The sequence below is a fragment of the Tenrec ecaudatus genome, chromosome 5 (assembly GCF_050624435.1).
Source record: "Tenrec ecaudatus isolate mTenEca1 chromosome 5, mTenEca1.hap1, whole genome shotgun sequence".
NCBI classification, from domain to species: Eukaryota; Metazoa; Chordata; class Mammalia; order Afrosoricida; family Tenrecidae; genus Tenrec; species Tenrec ecaudatus.
In genome coordinates, this window is record NC_134534.1 from 159,495,206 (window position 1) to 159,512,986 (window position 17,781).

Genomic DNA, 17,781 nt, shown 5'->3' on the forward strand with positions numbered 1-17,781 from the left:
GCTTTCATGGGTGGTAGGACAGTCTTTTATCCCTCTCTTTTCCCTGCTCTCTGCTACTCTCACTCGCTCAGACACAGCACACACACTCACACATTATATGGAGTGGACACGGTGTTCCTGATGACTCTGCCCTGCTCCACCACCGATGTCACTGTTCAGAGAGCTGCAGAATGAGGGGAGAGAAGGATGGAGAAAAGCTTTATTTCTATCATTCTAAGCAAGAATTCAGAAATCATTTTCTCACACAACAAGACCATAAGTAAAAGTTTGGTGACGGCAAGGAAATCCACTAGTAGGACTAGTGCTTTGTCCTGGTACCTTAACTTTTAAGGGGTTTTTCTAAAAAGTGGAAGAAAGATGGGGCTTTTTGTACTCTCATAAAAAAAATCAGTCTTGAAAACTCACAAGGGCAGTTATAACCTGTTCTATAGGGTCACTATGAGTGGGCAGTGAGTGAGTTGAGTTTTATACAAATTGCAGTAGTTGATTTTCATGGGTTTGCATGTTAATGATTTATAAAACATTTAGATCAAATCATACTTGATGTTTCCCTGCTTACTTACGGAGTAAACACATTGGTTACATCTGGTTCGTTACTGAGCCCCTGTGTGAATCCCATGAGTCGCAATGGTCAGATCTGTGGAGCTTGGAGTCACCATGAATTAACAAGTCCCCGCCGCAGCAGCCAGCAACAATACCGATGTGACTGTAGAGGCAGGCTTATAAGCAGTGAAAACATACTCTCTGAGCAGTTCAAACACCCACAGCAGGTCATGTGAAATGTGGCCATAGGCCAAGAGCCTTAGTCCCTGTGCCGCAACTTTCTGAGCTACCACATCAGGATAAGACAGTGTCTGCCTCACACTGCTGTTTAAGGACTAGCCAGGTTAAAACGCACGGAGACTGGTGCCCGGCCCCTGGCATATCCTGTGTAAATGCTAGTTGTCTTTTCCGTAATAGGACCAGGGCTTAGCAGGGAGATGTGTAGAAGGGATTTCTTCACTAAAGTTATTCAAAGCTCCTGGAAGGATTTAGGAAATTTAAGATCGAAGGGTTAAATCACAGCACAACGAAATGGTGCTGAAGAAATTGTAACACCTGCGGGAGAACCAGATTACCTGTGAAATGAGTTTAGGAATACCGAGGTCTTTACGCATTGTCTTGTATAAGGACGGCTTCTTAGAGAGTAAGCAGTTGACAGGGCAGGATAGGAATGGATGGAGGAACGAGGAGGAGGTGCCCTGGGTTAGCTTAATGGCAAGAGAAATGCTTGAAGTGAGGAAGGCTATAATTGAGGGCCTGTTAGCAGCAGTTGTGGAAAATGAACTTGGAAACCTGAGGTAGAGCCTAATCTGGGTGTAGGGCCAGGTTCCCAGGATAGGCTTTATCAAAACCATTCCTTCCCTTATTCAAATATTTATTGGTTGTTACTTGTATGCCGACTCAGGTCACAATATTTTCAATTGTCTCATATGCATGTGAAAGTTAGACACTAAATAAGGAAGACTGAAGAAGAATTGACATGTTTGAATGTTGGTGCCTCCCAAGGATACTGAAGATACCACGAACCAGGGGTCCTCAAACTACAAGGACATTTATCTGGCCTGCTAAGTGGTTCCCCCCCCCCTTTTTTTTTACTTCAAAATAAGATATGTGCAGTGTGCATAGAAATTTGTTCATAGTTTTTTTTTTAACTATAGTCCGGCCCTCCAACGGGTCTGAGGGACAGTGAAATGGCCCCCTGTTTAAAAAGTCTGAGGACCCTGCTGCCATAGACTCTAAAAGGACAAACTGATCTGTCTGGGACGAAGTACAGCCAGACTGCTCCTTATTGGCTAGAATGGTAAGACTTCATCTTACAAACTCGGAGCAGGTTGTCAAGAGAGGCCAGTCCCTGGTCAAGTGGAGGGGAAGTGATAAGAGGAAGGCCATCTAGGAGATGGACTGACACAGCAGGAACAACAATGGGCTGAGGCATGGGAACGGTTGTGAGGATGGGGCAGGGCTGGGCAGTGTTTCTTTCCGTTGTGCAGAAGGCGGCTATGGGTCAGAGTCAAGTTTATGGTATTCCACCACAATGACACCAACTAGGTCCTCGTTAGAAGAAGACCACATCATGGCCACCAACGACGAGAGTGGCAGGAGACAAGGGATGCAGAGTTGTGTGCGAGGGAGCAGCATCAGCATCCTTTCTGGGCCAGTTTCAATGCTCTTGTCATCAATCCTGTACCTGAGCTCTGCTGCCAGTACTTTCTCTAACAATGCGCCCCAACCCTGGTGTCTCTAATGAACACATTCTTCCCGGCATCCCTGGAGGCCTCTTGATGATATTGAGGCAAAGGACCAGTCCTCTCTCTCTGTACTCTTGAGCTCCTCTTGCTTTCTGGATCGTGCCCTACCTTTGTTTCTGAGTGAAATGTGCCGATTCTTTGATTATTCGACAGGAACATCTTCCTTACAGACCCTTACAAAATACAAATGTGCAGATGGCCTGCGGGCTGCCTGGGCTAGTGTGACAGCCTGTCCCTTGAGCCCCAGGAACACTCAGTGGGGGGGACTGTGAAATGCAGTGTTCCCACCAGACTTGATTTAAATGCAGATATCCTTAGGGCACAGGGCTGGTTGATGAGAAAGAAAAGTTGTGATCTATAACTCTGAAAGACAGACCCTGGAATGATGATGGAGACACAAAAGGTAAAGCTAGCCTTTTCCCAAATTAACTAAAATAAGGGGAGTCCCTCTACTAGGTAGTTGTCATTAGCTGCTGTTGACGAGTCCTCTTCCCTCCCCCCTCCTCCCCCCCCCCCCCCCCCGCCACTCAACCCAACTCCTGGTGGTCTCATGCACTGTGGAACAAAATATGGCCCATTTGGCATTTCCTTGACTGGCTGCAGATTGGACCGTTTTGATCCATAGCGTTTTCATTGGCTGATTTTCAGAAAATAGACCAATATACCTCTCTTTCCAGTCCATCTGATTTAGCAAGCTCTGCTGAAACATGTTCAGCATGAAAGCGACTTAAATGCTTCCACGGGCAACTGAGTGGTGACTGCACGTGAGGTCACATTGACTTAGATCAAACCTGGATCCTACAAGGAAGGTAATTGGCACTGCCTCTGTTCTCAGTGGGTTGGGAGAAGAAATATAAGATACATATATCAAAATAGGTGTCATAGAGTTTATAAAAGTTTCTTTTGGGGTTTTTAATGGGGTGTCTTAGAATGGGTTCTCTAGAGAAGCAAAGCCAGTGAACTTTATATACATTTAATATCTCTATGTCCATATATACATATATAAATACAGATGTCTAAATAGATGATACAAATGTAGAGCTCAAGGAAATGGCTCATACCATTGTAGAGGCTGGCAAGCATTTGATCTGTGGGTCAAATGTCAGGCCGGAAGCTTCCACTGACTCACAGAGCTGCAGGAACTGATCAGAAGGTAGACTGATGGATGCAGAAGGAAATGAATCCAAGGTTGGCTGGTAAGAGGGCAGGCTACTGACAACTCCCAAGATAAGCATGCATCATGGCAGACAAACTGGTTCAAATCCAAAGAACTGAAGGTGAGATGATGGGTCAAATATAGGATTTCGAGTTGTGGTAGAGCATCTTCATATTTTGGAAGCAGGCCAGATCCCTGAGAAAACTCCTTTTCAGTTGACTGACATGTTTCATCGTAGAAGTTATTGCATTGTATTAGAGCCCATCAAGGGGGATTACTACACCGTAACTGCCAAACTGTGGAGGACCATGGCCCAGCTAAGTTGACACACAACCTTGCCTATCACATAGGGGAAGAAGGTAAAATGCACGCATTAAATGCTCACATCTATTTTAAAAACATGGTCCTAGTTTAACAGCATGAGCACGTGAAATCAATGACTCTTTCCAGAAGGGGACTTTACCGGGTGGCAGCCTTCTGAGCTGTGTGGAGAACAGGCAGAAAAAGAGAAGCAGGTCAAGATCCCCTGTTTCAGCCCTGACTCCTGTCTCCTGGGAGAGTTCTGTTTCAGGAGATGTGAGGAAATTTTCCCCCTTTGTAGAACTGTAATAAAGTACACCCCAAAGAGCTTGTTATTGTTACCACTCTTAATTGCATGATTCAGTGAGCCTGACCATATTCGCCACACTGCCAGCCACATCACTAGCCATTTCCAAACGTTTTTTCATTACCTCAAAGAGTTCCTTCAGCGACGACTGTGCGGCGTCTCCTCTCACCGCCTTTGGTAACGACTCCGAAACTTACGCCCTTGTGCGTGTCCTACTCTAGATGTTGCACGCAAAAGAAATCATCACGGAGTTTGTGTTTATCCTTTTAAATCTGACCTATTTTGTTTATCGTGTTTTCAGATTTCTTTAATATTCCAGTGTATATCAGGACTTATGGATGAATAATATTCCATTGTACAAACCACTCCTTTCACCTGTAGGTGGGTATTTGGGCTGCTTTGAGGTTCTTAGATGCTGCCTACTTGGTTCTGATTCTCTGTATTACAGGACCAAGCACTGCCCAGCCCCGCACCACCCGCACGATGTTTGCTTTGTTTGCGCCCACTGTTGCGGTCACTATGTCAGCTCATTGCACCCTCGGGTGCTGTGATTAATGGCACCATGGAAACGTGTTTATTAGTGCCTATTTGAATACCTGATTTCAAGTATTTTTAGGAATCCGCCTGTGGTGTCAGGGGTTCTTTTGAAAACCAGCTCGAGAGACTTCCCCATAGGGCCTGAGGAGATACTTTTGCCCTAGGTTTCTACCCCAGAGGGTTTGTTGCTTTTATCCAGGTTGATGGACGTTTCCTGGGTAAACTGCAGACAGCTGGTTTTAATGTTTCTTATCTGATCCTTTTGGGGTGCCGTGTGTCCTGTGATTAGTATGCACCTTGCAGGGATAGATCATTTAACTATGTAAATGAAGTGACTAGCGCCCTCTATGCAAATGAAGCATTTGTGCTCAACTGAGAGGGCATTGATTTTATTATTTTTTTAAAAATTATTTTATTGGGGCTCTTACAACTCTTATAACAATCCATCCATCCATTGTGTCAAGCACATTTGTACATATATTGCCATCATCCTTTTCTAAACATTTTCTTTCTACTTAAGCCCTTGGTATTAGTTCCTCATTTTTATCCCTCTCTCCCTCATGAAACCTCGATAATTTATAAATTACTCTTATCTTCATATCTTATACTGACTGCTGTCTCCCTTCACCCATGTTTCTGTTGCTTGTTCCCTTTGTTGGGGGGGTTGATACATTGATCATTGTGGCAGGTCCCCCCTTTCTACCCCCACCTTCCCCTACCCTCATTGTATCACTACTCCCATTATTGTTGCTGAGGGGTTTATCTATCCTGGATTCCGTGTGTTGAGAGTGCTTACCTGTACTAGTGTACATGCTTTGGTCAAGCTGGATTTGTAAAGTAGAATTGGGGTCATGATAGTGGTGGGGGTGGGGCATTAAATAACTTCATGACTGTTGTATGTTTTGTTGGTGTGACACTGCACCCTGGCTGACTTGTCCCTTCCTTGTCACCCTTCTGTGGGGGATATCCAATTGTCTACAGATGGGCTTTGGTTCTCCACTTCACCCCTACCTTCCACCCCCTTCACATTGATATAATTGTTTGTTCTGGGTCTTCTAAGGCTTGATACCTGATCCCATTGATACTTCATGATCACACAGGCTGTGTGCTTCTGCCATGTGGGCTTTGTTGCTTCCCAGATAGATGGCCGCTTGTTCATCTTCTAGTGTTTAAGACCCCAGACGCTGTATCTTTTGATAGCCGAGCACAATCAGCTTACCTCACCACATTTGCTTGTGCACCCACTTTGTCTTCAGCAATCCTGTCGGGAAAGTGAGCATCACAGAATGCCAGATTATTAGAGCAAAGCCTTCTTGCATTGAGGGAGTATTTGCATAGAGGCCCAATCTCCATCTGCTATTTTAATATTTAACATATCGTATATGTACCTAGATCTATGTCCTTATCATTCCATATAAACATATTTACATATGTACGTGCCTGTATTTAGACCTTTAAGATAGGGGATTTATTAGATTGGAGTCCCCTGTCAGGAAAGGTCATGCATTGACATTGACAAAAAAATTTGCATCTATAAGCAGACAACCCCTCAAAGGTTTTTCAGGTAGAAAGAAACAAGGAAGAGAAGGACCAGGAAGAAGCAGAAGAAAGAAAAGCAGCAGAGAGGGAGGAGACAAGGGGCCTTCGAGCATGGCTGTAGCCTAGATTAAGGGATGTAACTCTGAAGAGAGTGAGGCCAATGCACCTAAACCAGGGGCCTAGGAGGAGCCTGACCTTATGGGGTCAATCCCGGTCCCAAGTTGTGGCTTATGGTTTTCTCAATAAGCCACCTAACTGTGTGGCAGCTTGTCTGTGTGTTTTCTGTAGCCATGGCAATGGACGGTCTAGTCCAGGGGTGAAGTAGAACATGCTGTGGGAGGCACTGCCGGTGTCAATGATAAAAAAAAAGTCGAAGAAGAGTGATGTTATGCCTGATCTCCGCCTCATAAGGAATAGCCTTGGGCTGATCTTGAGTCACATTAGGTACTTGACTCGCGTCAGCTTCTAGCACCACTCCCACCAGGTTACAACGTCTAGGAGTAGAGCTGCTTCATCCAAAAGTGGTTTACGCTTAATTTGTTGTGCCACCGTCACGTATTTTCCACAGTGGAACCTCAACAACAACGAGTTAGATTCCCAAGGTCTCCACAACCTCATCAGCCACGAGTATTTTCCATTTCTCCTGGTGGGAGTGAAGTGATAGCTCATTGTGTCTGGTTCACATTTCCCAAATGACTTGTGATGTGGAGCTTGGTACTTGTGTGTGGTGTGGGGCCATCTGTGTGTGTCATTTTGTGGCTGTGTTGCGCGAGTTCTCTATCAGCTTTGGATGCTACGCCCTCATCAGATATGTAAAGTCCTTTCAAGCACAACAATGTTTAATTTTAATAAAATCTACTTTGTCTCTTTGGGATGTTCTTTTCAGCTCATGTTTTCTGTATCTTAATAAGAATTTGTTATACTTTATCATGGATACATTTTGAGTTAACAGTAATACTCAGTTTGTTTTATGAGTCTAATTTTATTCTTATGCATGTGGAGATCCAGTTGTCCCAGCAACATTCTTTTTTAATCATTTTATTGGGGGCTCTTACAGCCTTTATAACATTCCATACTTCAATTATATCATATGGCATATGTTGCCATCAACATTTTCTGAACATTTACTTTCCATTTTAGCCCTTGGTGTCAGCTCTTCTTTTTGATTTCTCGTCTTCTCCTTCCCCTCCTCATGACCTCTTGGTAAATTATAAATTAGTATTGTTTTCATATCTTATACCAACTGCTGTCTCCCGGCACGTTTCTTTTGTTCATCGCCCCCCCCCAGGGGGGGAGGTGTTATACATCGGTCATTGCCACCAGTTTCCCCTTCCTCCCCTACTCTCCCACTTCCTGTTATTCTCCTGGTGTGGCCACTCCCATTTCTGTTCCTCAGTTTATCTGACTTGGATTCCGTGAGTCACAAACTCTTATCTGTACCTCAGATCTAGCCAGAACTGAAAGACAGGACTGGGGTCATGATAGTGGTGGGTGGTGGTGGTGGTGAGGGAGCCTCAAAGAACCAGAGGAATATTGTGCGTTTCATCAGCATGACAACATTTCTAAAAACTTTTTATTGTGAATCAGGTGGAAGTTTATTGAGCAGTTTCACATCCAACAATTTGTTATTTTATTTTAGCTCAGCCATTGCAGCCCTCTCAGTGTACCATCATTTATTCCAATTCTTCCCAGTGTTTCCTTGTTCTTTTTTCCCCCCTCCTAACCCTCTAAACTACATTCTTGGGTGAATGCTGTCCTTTTGATTTCAAATGGTCAATTATCCTAAAGCAGGGGCGAGTTTTGACTTGATGGAGACTCAAAACTATGATATTGTAGTCTTGGGGGATCTACCAGTTTCTACCTGACCAGTAAGTCTTGTCACTTTTACAGTTCTGAGTTCTGATCCACATTTTCTCACCTTTTATCCTGGACCTTCTAGTATCCACATTTTCTCACCTTCTATCCTGGACTTTTTGAGAACTGTGCGTAGGTGATACCCAGGCACCATCTAGTTTTCCTGGTCTCAGGTTTGTGGAAACTGATGTTTGTATGGTCCATATTTTCATCACTCTTTATGCCTCTGGGAGGTTGGAAACCAGTATTCATTCCTTAGAGGGCTGCTCAGGAGCTTGGAAACCCCATTTTCTACTCACCCGTGTAGGAGGTAGCACCTTGTCTTTGTGAACTGTGTTATGTCAATAGCCCTTGGTGTCCCCTAATCCTGATCCCCCAGACCCAGTGATGTGTTCCTTCAAGATGTTTGATAATATCTAAAACATTTTTATAACTTTGTCTCCTGTATGCTTGAGCACATTCATGGATAGATTTACAGGAAAGATACACATATGTGAACATGCTCCGACACACCTATTTGTGGGTTAACTCACATAGCTGTTCAGCCTGTGCCTATCCAAGCATCTCTCATAAACCTAAAATTCACTGCTATAGAGTTGGTGTTGACTCATAGCCACCCTGCAGGACATGTTCTAAGGCTGCGAATCTTTCTTTATATAAGGCAAAAGCTCCATCTTTCTCTAGTGGAGTGGCTGGTACATTTGAACTGCTCACCTTGCGGTTAACAGCGCATCATGTATCTGTCTACAGTACTACTAGTGTTATAAAATTGCCAGCACCATTGAAAAGCTTATTTTTTTTCCCATGGGATGGACTCAGTACCCTCATGGAAAATTACTAGATTGCCTGTGCATAGATTTAATTCTAGACTCTCAATTCTATTCCACGATCTGCAGGCTTATCATGAGATCCATACTGTTTTGATGACTATGACTTTATATAACATAAATTAAAACCAAGAAATGTGAGCCCTCCTGTGTGGTTTTCCATTTTCAAGATTGGGTTGCCTATTAAGGGCTACTTCAAGTTCTGTATAAACTTGAAAACTGGCTTTTCCTTATCTTTAAAAAAATGGATTTAATGGGGTTCATGTTGAATCGGGAGCCTTGGTGTGTACTGGGTTACATCTTGGGTTGCTAACAGTTCAAAGACACCAGAAAGGAAGAAAGATGAGGCTTTCTACTCCTGTAAGGATTTTCAGTTCTCAGAAGCCCACAAGACATTCTACTCTGTCCCATAAGGTCACTATGAGTCAGAATTGACTAGATGGCGGTGAGGGTTTTTGTTGCTGTTGTTGAATATGGAGTCCCTGGGTGCCACAAACAGTGGTTATTAACTGGGTAATTATTAACTGAAACTGGAGATTTGAACTCACCCAGAGACTCCTTTGGAAGAAAAGCCTGGCTTCCGGCTTCCAAAAGATCACAGCCTTGAAAGCCCTTTCGCCTAGAACTCTACCTTGCCACCGACAGAGTCATCAGGAGTCAGAATCAGTCCCGTGACTGCTGATACGCTGCTGTTGCCCGTGTGCATGTTAAATAGGTAGATCACTTTGGGCCGTATTGGCATCTTAACAATATTTAGTCTCCTGATCCATGAGCACAGGTGATCTTTTTATTGATTCCTTTTTTCATTTTTATTTTTCAGTAATGTTTTCAGTGTTCAAGTTTTTCACCTCCTGGGTTAAATGCATTCCTGGGTATTTGATTCATCTCGATGCTGTTGTAAATGGAATTGGTTTCTTTATTTTCTTCCTGGATTGTTCACTGCTGGTGTACAGACGCACTGCTGATTTTTGCATGTTCATCTTGTACCCTGTGCCTTTACGGAATTCATTTTATTATCTCCACTGGCTTTCTTGTGGATTCTTTGGGGGTTTCAACAGAAAGGATCGTGTCATCTCCGCGAAAGTTTCACTTCTTCTTTATGGGTTGAATGCCTTTATTTTTTTTTGTCTTGTCTCGTTTCTCTGCCAGAACTTCCAGCATAATGTCGAGAAACAGTGGTGAAGCAGACATCCTTGTCTTGTTCTTGATTTACAAGGAAGATTTTCCATCTTTCTCTATTGTTCATTTATTTATTTTGTAAAAAGTTTTTTCCATCCTCTCAAGAATGTTTACTCGGAAAACAAGGTGATGAGGTAGAAAGATGCTGCCTGACGCTGTCAAGTCCCAATTTCAGATGCTGCCCTGTTTTTCATAACATACATGAATGGGGCTTCTGGATTTTTCTCATTCCCAAGGAACAATAATACTTAGAGGGTTTGTGAAGGGGATTTTTAATTATATATGCAGAAGTGCCTGTCACAGAGTTGGTAAAAATAGCAACTTACGTGATATTAAAATAAAATTCACACTCAACTGGTTTTAATGAGAATTCTTTAACTTCCCCTTCCAGAGGCAGCCTGGTACTCAGAAGCTTTGGATAGAGTAGGGAGGGATGAGTTTAGAAATAAATCATTTAGCGCTCCTATCTCAGTCCCATCGTCATTGATTAGCTGTGTGGCTTTGGGAAAATGATTGACCTCTCTGAGCCAGTGTCTTCAGCTGGAATAATTATATCTATCTTGGGGTACAGAAAATGTAAAATAAGCCCAAAAGCACTTAGTGTAGTCTTTGCTACAATCTAAGGCAACGTTTCCCAAATTAACATCCTCAGCACAAATGCCTTCTTTGGACCTGAAATGTCCCCTGCTTCTTCCTTGCTCTCCTGGAACATTTTAGAGTCATCTCAGACTCATTCTGCTCAACAGAAGCCTAATGATATCCTCCCTTATACAGCAACTGTCTTCAGTGATTGTGGTTTTAGAGAATGAAGTCTCTGTGAAACCATTCTCTTCTGTCCTCCAGGAACTCAGGAGTCACCCTGGCATCTTCTTTCTCACTCTTCTGTCCGACCCATCATCACCACATCCCGATAGTCTAGACCTCCAAAATAGCTCCTGACTCTGTCTTCTGCCTTCTATTTAAATCACCATCAGCATCATCCACACTACATGCATTTGCATCGTTTAGGGCAGTAGCCTCCTCCTTGCTGCCTTGTGTGTCCTACAATGTAGTCATTTCATAGGGGAGAGAGTTTTCCAAACACAGATTAGATCAGGACAGTGCTCTTCCTTAAAGCTTTTTGGTAGCTAGCCATTGTTTAGAATAAACACCAGTCACAGTGGCAATGAAAATATTTGTGGTTGACTTCTTGCCTCCTTCTCTGGAGTTCACTCTTATCACTTGCCCCTCCCTCACCTTGGGTAATCTGGCCTCTCTCAGCTTCTCTCAGGTTCTTAACAAGGCATGCTCTTTCCTACCACAGGGCCTTTGCAAATGCTGCTTTCTCTGTGTGCACTACTCTTCTCCCCCTCCTTGCCTTAAGCAATTAACCTCTACATGTCCTTGTCTTCTCAGTGATAGCTGCAGAGGAAGCCGATCCCTGGTACTCACCTTCCAACACATGACCAGATTCCCTATTCTAGGCTCCCAGTGTACCCTAAAGAAATTTCTCATCCTTACAAACCCTTGGGACATTTGTTGCAGTTTGAAAATATGCAGTTATGCATTATTCTCTGGTTGATATTTGCCTCCTCTACTAGACTAGAAGTTTCACAGGGACTGTGGCCGTACCAGCCTAGCTCCGGCTTCTAACTTACAGTAGGTGCTCAAAAGTATTTGATAAGCGAGTGAGTGTCTGAAATAGGCTCTTCACACAGGTTAGTCCCATTGTTCCTTTCCACCAAGTTGTAGATCATTTAAAAGCTAAATTGCATACATCCCCATAGAATTCAATGTCCTTTTGTATTATTTATTTGCTCGCTATTTCATAGTGCGATGGTTGAGTGCAAGCTGTACATGGAGAGATTAGATGTTCTGAACCAGTAGCAACTCTGTGAGAGAAAACCGGACAGAATCTTTTGTTCTGAAGACTCAGAGTCTTGGCAATCCCATGGACAGTTCCCCTCTGACCTATGAAGTGGCTATGAGTCAGAATCAACGTGCACAGAGTGGGGTATGTTTTAGGTTTGAGACTTTATATAATACCCAATCCACTATCACTGCATTGATGCTAACTCATAGCACCTGTATATAGGATTTGTGAAACTTAACTTTAACTGTGTAAATCCTATGGGAGCAAATAGCCTCCTCATCTTTCTCCTGAGGAGCAACTGGTGCGTTTGAACCTTCCATCTTGCTGTTCGCAGCAAGGTGCCTATCCCACAGGGCCACCCGGGCTCCTACATGACATAACTCCACCCAAACCCAGTGCCTTCGAGTCCGTTTTAATTCATTGTGACCTAAGAGGGTCTTCAAGCCTGAAAATCTTCACTGGAGCTCGTGTTTCTCCTGCGCAGTAGCTGAGTGGTTCAAATGCCATCTTTACGGTTAGCAGCTCAGCGCTGCTGGCATTGCCACCCGGCTTAGCGAGCACAGCAGTCGCTCTGAGTTTAATATTGAAGTCCTTTGGAGAGCTCTGCGCACACACAGCCCTATGGAATCAGAATCACCAGACCCAGGCTAAGGATCAATAATGCTAAATGTTCCCTCAGGTGAAGTGATGGATAGAGCATGTCCAGCTGCTCCAAGTGTTATAGTCACCTCTCTCTGTGCCTGTGTTTTCACACCCTTCTTTCTCTCCTATCACCAGGGGCATAGTTCATCCTGCTATTTAAGGTTCATACTTTACTGGAAAACCAGGTCCTAGCCCTCGTGGCTGCTCAAGACTATCAGAGCAGGCTATCTTCTCTCTCTTTCCTGTGTCAATATTGTTTTATCATCAACATTAACAATTCATCAAACTATTAAGTCTCCTAACAAAACAAACTCACTTCCTTCTGGTTGATTTCAGCCACTAGTGACACTGTTAAGCTGTTCCTTTTGATTTTTGAGACTAATGAGGGCAAACAGCCTCATCTTTCTCCCACAGAGCAGCTGTTTGGGTTTGAACCACCAACCTTGCGGTTAGCAGTCAAATGCATAACCCACAGCACCGCCAGGTTTTTAGTTCTGTTTTGTAAGCCTCTACTGACCTCAAGTTTTCCTATAGCTGCCATCTGATTTCTCTGCTTCCTTCTCCAACAAAAGTCTTTTAAGGACTTTTCTGTTGTTTTTGTTTGTTGTTGTTGTTCCAACCCACAGAGACCCTGTGCACAAGAGAACAAGACACTGCCCAGTCACTCACCATCTTCACAATTGTTCCTATGCTTGAGCCCATTTTTGCAGCCACTGGGTCAATCCACTTCATCGAGGGCCTGCCTCACTTTTTCTGCCCCTCTGCTTTATCAAGCATGAATGTCCTTCTCCAGGCTGGGTCTCTCCAGAAAACACATCCAAAGTATGTGAGATGAAGTCTCACCACCCTCGACTTCACGGAGCACTCTGGTCATACTTCTTCCAAAGAAGATTGGTTTGTCTGACTTGTCTATTCACTGCCATCAAGTTAATGCTGACTCACAGTGACCCCCTTGTGGATTTCTGAGACTGTAACTGTTTTTTTAGGAATAGAAAGCCCAGTCTTTCTCTGACAGAGTTGCTGGTGGTTTTGAACTGCTGACCATGCAAATCACAGCTCAATGCCTACCCACTGCACTACCAGGTCTAAGACCCTCTTTTTAACTATGCCCCATTGGATGTATTATAGTCAAGCTTTTGTCTCTACAACAGTAAAATAGTCCTTGTCAGCTGTATCAATGACACTCTTCCAGATCCAGGCAAGTCTTCCTCTCTGTACACCAGCAGTTCTCAATCTGTGAATTGTGACCCCTTTCGACTGACCCTTTCACAGGGGTCACCTAAGACAGAAAACACATATTTCTGATGGCCTTCGGAACCGAGATACCGCTCCTCTGTCCTCTCCAGGCGAGTCCGCCCACATGCAGATATGCCCACATACGAGTACCCAGCATGAAGACTGTTGTTACCCATGCTACACCATACTTCAAGAAAAAATTTCATTTATTTGGAATATATAATTCCATATTGTTTTTGTGATTAATCATCGTGCTTTAATCAATTTGTAACAATGAAAATATATCCTGCATATCAGATATTTACAGTACATTACGATTCATAACAGCAGCAAAATTACATTTATGAAGTAGCAACGAAAATAATTTTACGGTTGGGGGAGTCACCCCAACATGAAGAACTGTATTAATGGGTCGCGGCATTAGGAAGGTTGAGAACCAGTTTTAGACCGATCAATTTAATCAATTAATTCTTTTAGTTCATTCCTGAAGTTGATGTCTTACCTCACAGGATGCTCTGTTTCCCTCTTTGCCAGTTTCTCCTCACTGCCCTGAATCTAATTATTTATTTGACCCAAGGGTCAAATATAATCTATAGACCAACTCTTGAATGTTTATTTCTAGCTCAAACTATTCTCCTGAACTATAAACTCATCGGTCTAACTGCCTACTCACTGTTTTTTAACTAGAACATCCAGTGGTGATCTCGATGTCTCTACGTTCACCCCAGAATTCTTGATCCAGCAGCAGCAGCACCACTCTCAACCTGGCCCTCTCCAGGCTTCCCAACCGCTCCTCATCTCCATTCATCAGCAAATCCTGCCAGTGCTACTGCGTTCAATATATATTCCAAACCTGGCTCACTCTCATGGTCTCGGCTGCTACTCATGATGTCAGTCATCCCCTTGCTCTCCCACCAGAACTGTCCCAGTGAGCTCTGTTTGCTTTCCTAATTCCCACTCTCAGTGTATTCTTCCTAGAGAAGCTAGGCACGTCTTGAATAACCCCCCAAAATGTCCACTCACTCAGCAGATGCCAAGGCTTTACAAGCCCTACTCGCTCTCCCGTGTGCTCTCCAACATCACCTCCTCCACTCCACACTAGCTGCAGCGGCCTCCTAATGTCCCATGAATCCTCTAGGGACACTCTTGCCTCAGGGGCTCTGTACTTTCTGTTCTCATTGTCTGGAATGCTGTTCCCCTGGATACCCATAATTCCATCCCTCAAGTTTCTGTTCAGTTGTTACCACACTTTAGAAAAATAGTTGCTTCTCCTACTCCACGCTCCATTTCTTCCTTAACACATTGAAATTCTCTCCATAGATTCTCTCATTAATCAACACAATTTAATGTTACTTAATAACTTACTTGTTGCTTGTCTTCCCTCATGAGAATGTACGAAACTCCATGAAGTCCAGGCCTTGGTGTTTTGGGTTCATTGCTGCACCCTGTGTGCTCAGCAGTGCCTAGAAACCAGCAGACATTCTTAAATGATTGCCGAATGCATGCATGAATGAATGAATGAATGAATGCTCAGCTAGATTGAAAGCCTATGGGCACAGCATCATTTTTAAATAGAATATTGTCGTTGGAATAATTCTGTGAAGTCGATTTACAGGATTTCTCAGGCAACCCAGGATTTGCAGAACTGACTGCTAGATTGCAGGATTTCTAATTGGAACTTCAAATTATACATGATTACTCCTCAGCGGCTCTTAATAAAACAACCCTCTTTATGTAAACATGGCCTTGCTGCTGGCGAGTCTGTCAGGCCAGAGTGTGATCACAGAATGTGGATGCCCCCTGTTAATGAGTCACCAGTGGTGGATTTGTCCATCATGTTCTATTGTTTACCCTTAAATGTGTGATATTTAAATATCCTTTCATCAGGGCGGAATTCATTTTTGAAATGAATCGGTTGTAAAATAGGCATTGCCTTTGTACGCTGGCCACCCCCGCCTGCTCGTTGCTGTCAGCATGGCCTCCGTCTCGGACCCCCTTCTTTCTTTCTCCTCCCTCTTGTTCCCTTCGCTCCCACCCTCTTTGTTAGATTTTTTATTGAAGCCTGAGATGAGCCAGTTGCTGCATCATGGGCCCATTACACTTCCTAACAATTCCATTTGCACCTTATTGTTTGTCTTATTGCTGGAAAATGCAGGTGATTCATCATGCCTGAAGAAACACCTGATCCCAATCCCCCTGGTATCCTGATCACTATGTGACAGGCATACAGCGAGCGGGGGTGGCTCTCAGAATCTCAGAGGCCAAGGTGATAACTCTTTGGGGACTTTTAGCTTCTCAAGTATTGATGAGTTCCATTTTGTGATGCTTTTTCTCCTCCCCTCTCTCCTTTGCTCCCCTTCAACAGCCCTCTGAGCCTGGAAAGCGGGAAGAAGTTGCTGGAGGACCTAGCGCATCTCCTGAGGGTGCCGATAAGCATTTTTGCAGACATCAGGTGAGTTCCTGAGGCGGAGCTTTAGATTTTCTTCTTTCCTCCCATCCTGTTCCATTTCCTAAATTGATTTGTGAGGGGAAGAATGTCGTGTCTGTGGTTTTTGTTAATGATGTCAGAGAGAAGCAGTTTAGGAAGGGAATGGAAGGAGAATTCCAGTGGGTTTTGGTAAGTTAGTTAAATACAGCTGAAACCTGAGTTGAATTATGAAAATTATAATCTCCTGAAAGAATGGCATCCAGAGGTTCTCAGCCTTGATTACACATTAGAGTGACCTGCGTGGCTTTAAAACTTTCTGATGCCTAGACCCGACCCCATTTCAAATCATCCAAATCTCTGGGAACAGGGCCTGTTGGTGAGAGTGCTCCCGCCTCCCTAAGAACACACACACAACCCCTCTGCCATAAAGTCAATTCTGACTCACAGAAACTCTACAGAGGGCTTAAGAGGCTCTCAATATTTACAGGCAGGAGCAGATAGTCTCATGTTTCTCCCAAGGGCTGGTGGCTGAATGTGAACCACAGACCTTGGCTAACAATACATGCTTACCTGGCAGGGAAAGTAGAGTCAGCATTTGCTGAATGCCTACTGTGCGCACAGTCCCGTTATTGCCTCTAATGGAAACCCAGGCTACCAATTCACCCCCACTGTTGGTGCTGGTGCGACTGATCTGGCCTGCAGAAGAACAAAGCACTGCCTGGTCCTGAGCCAGCTTCACAGTTGTTGTTATATTGGAGCCCATTGTTCCAGCCAATGTGTCGATTCTTCTCCTTGAGGATCTTTCTCTTTTTCACTGGCCTTCTCCTTCACTAAGCATGATCTCCTTGTCCAGGGACTGTTCTCTCTGGATAGCTGTGAGACGAAGTCACACCCATCCTTGCGTCTAAGGATTGTTCTGGCTGTAATTCTTCCACAACAGATTTGTTTATTCTTCTGGCAGTCCATGGTACTTTCAAGAGTCTTTGCCAACACCATAATTCAAATGCATCCCTTCTTCTGCCGGCTGCCTGATTCATTATGTTCTTTATTCTCCCCCACTAGGATGCTATTATCATAAAAGTGGGGAAAGAGAGGGATCAGTCAGGGTGTGGAGACATCAGGGCACCTTTCCATTGTTGGTAGGAGTGTAAAATGGTGCAGCTGCAGTGGAAAAAGATTGGTGGGTCTCAAAAAGCTAAAGACAGAACCACCACATGGCCCAGCAATTCTACTCCTAGGCAGACACTCAGAAGCCTTGAAAACAGGGACTCACACTAACACCTATATATCTATGTCCATCACAACACCATGCAACAATGTCCATTCACAATAGCCACCAGGTGGGAAAATAAAACCAAATGTCCATGGATATAGCTAGGTAGATTCACAAAACATGCTACAAACAGACACTAGGGAGTATCACTGAGGCATGAAAGGGAGTGAAATTCTGATATATTGCTCCTGCACTGATGAACATACTTCGACATGCTGTCTGGAGAGACTAGTCTTGGCAAAGGACTCTTATGCTTAGTAAAGTGTCAGTGACAAAGAGGAATGCCCTAAGAGAGATGCATTTACACCGTGGCTAAAAAAGTGCTCTGAGAGAACAACAGTTGTGAAGGTGACTCGGGAC

The 17,781-nt window shown here is 43.9% G+C and overlaps 1 protein-coding gene across 1 annotated transcript in view; it reads left to right on the forward strand.

Moving 5' to 3' along the window:
- The window catches only part of PTPRN2 (protein tyrosine phosphatase receptor type N2), a 1,071,863-nt gene that overhangs the window by 248,606 nt on the left and 805,476 nt on the right, over positions 1-17,781 (forward strand). The window contains exon 10 of the mRNA XM_075550901.1: positions 16,086-16,172. Within this exon, the coding sequence (XP_075407016.1) occupies positions 16,086-16,172 (87 nt within the window). The remainder of the gene's footprint in view (positions 1-16,085; positions 16,173-17,781) is intronic.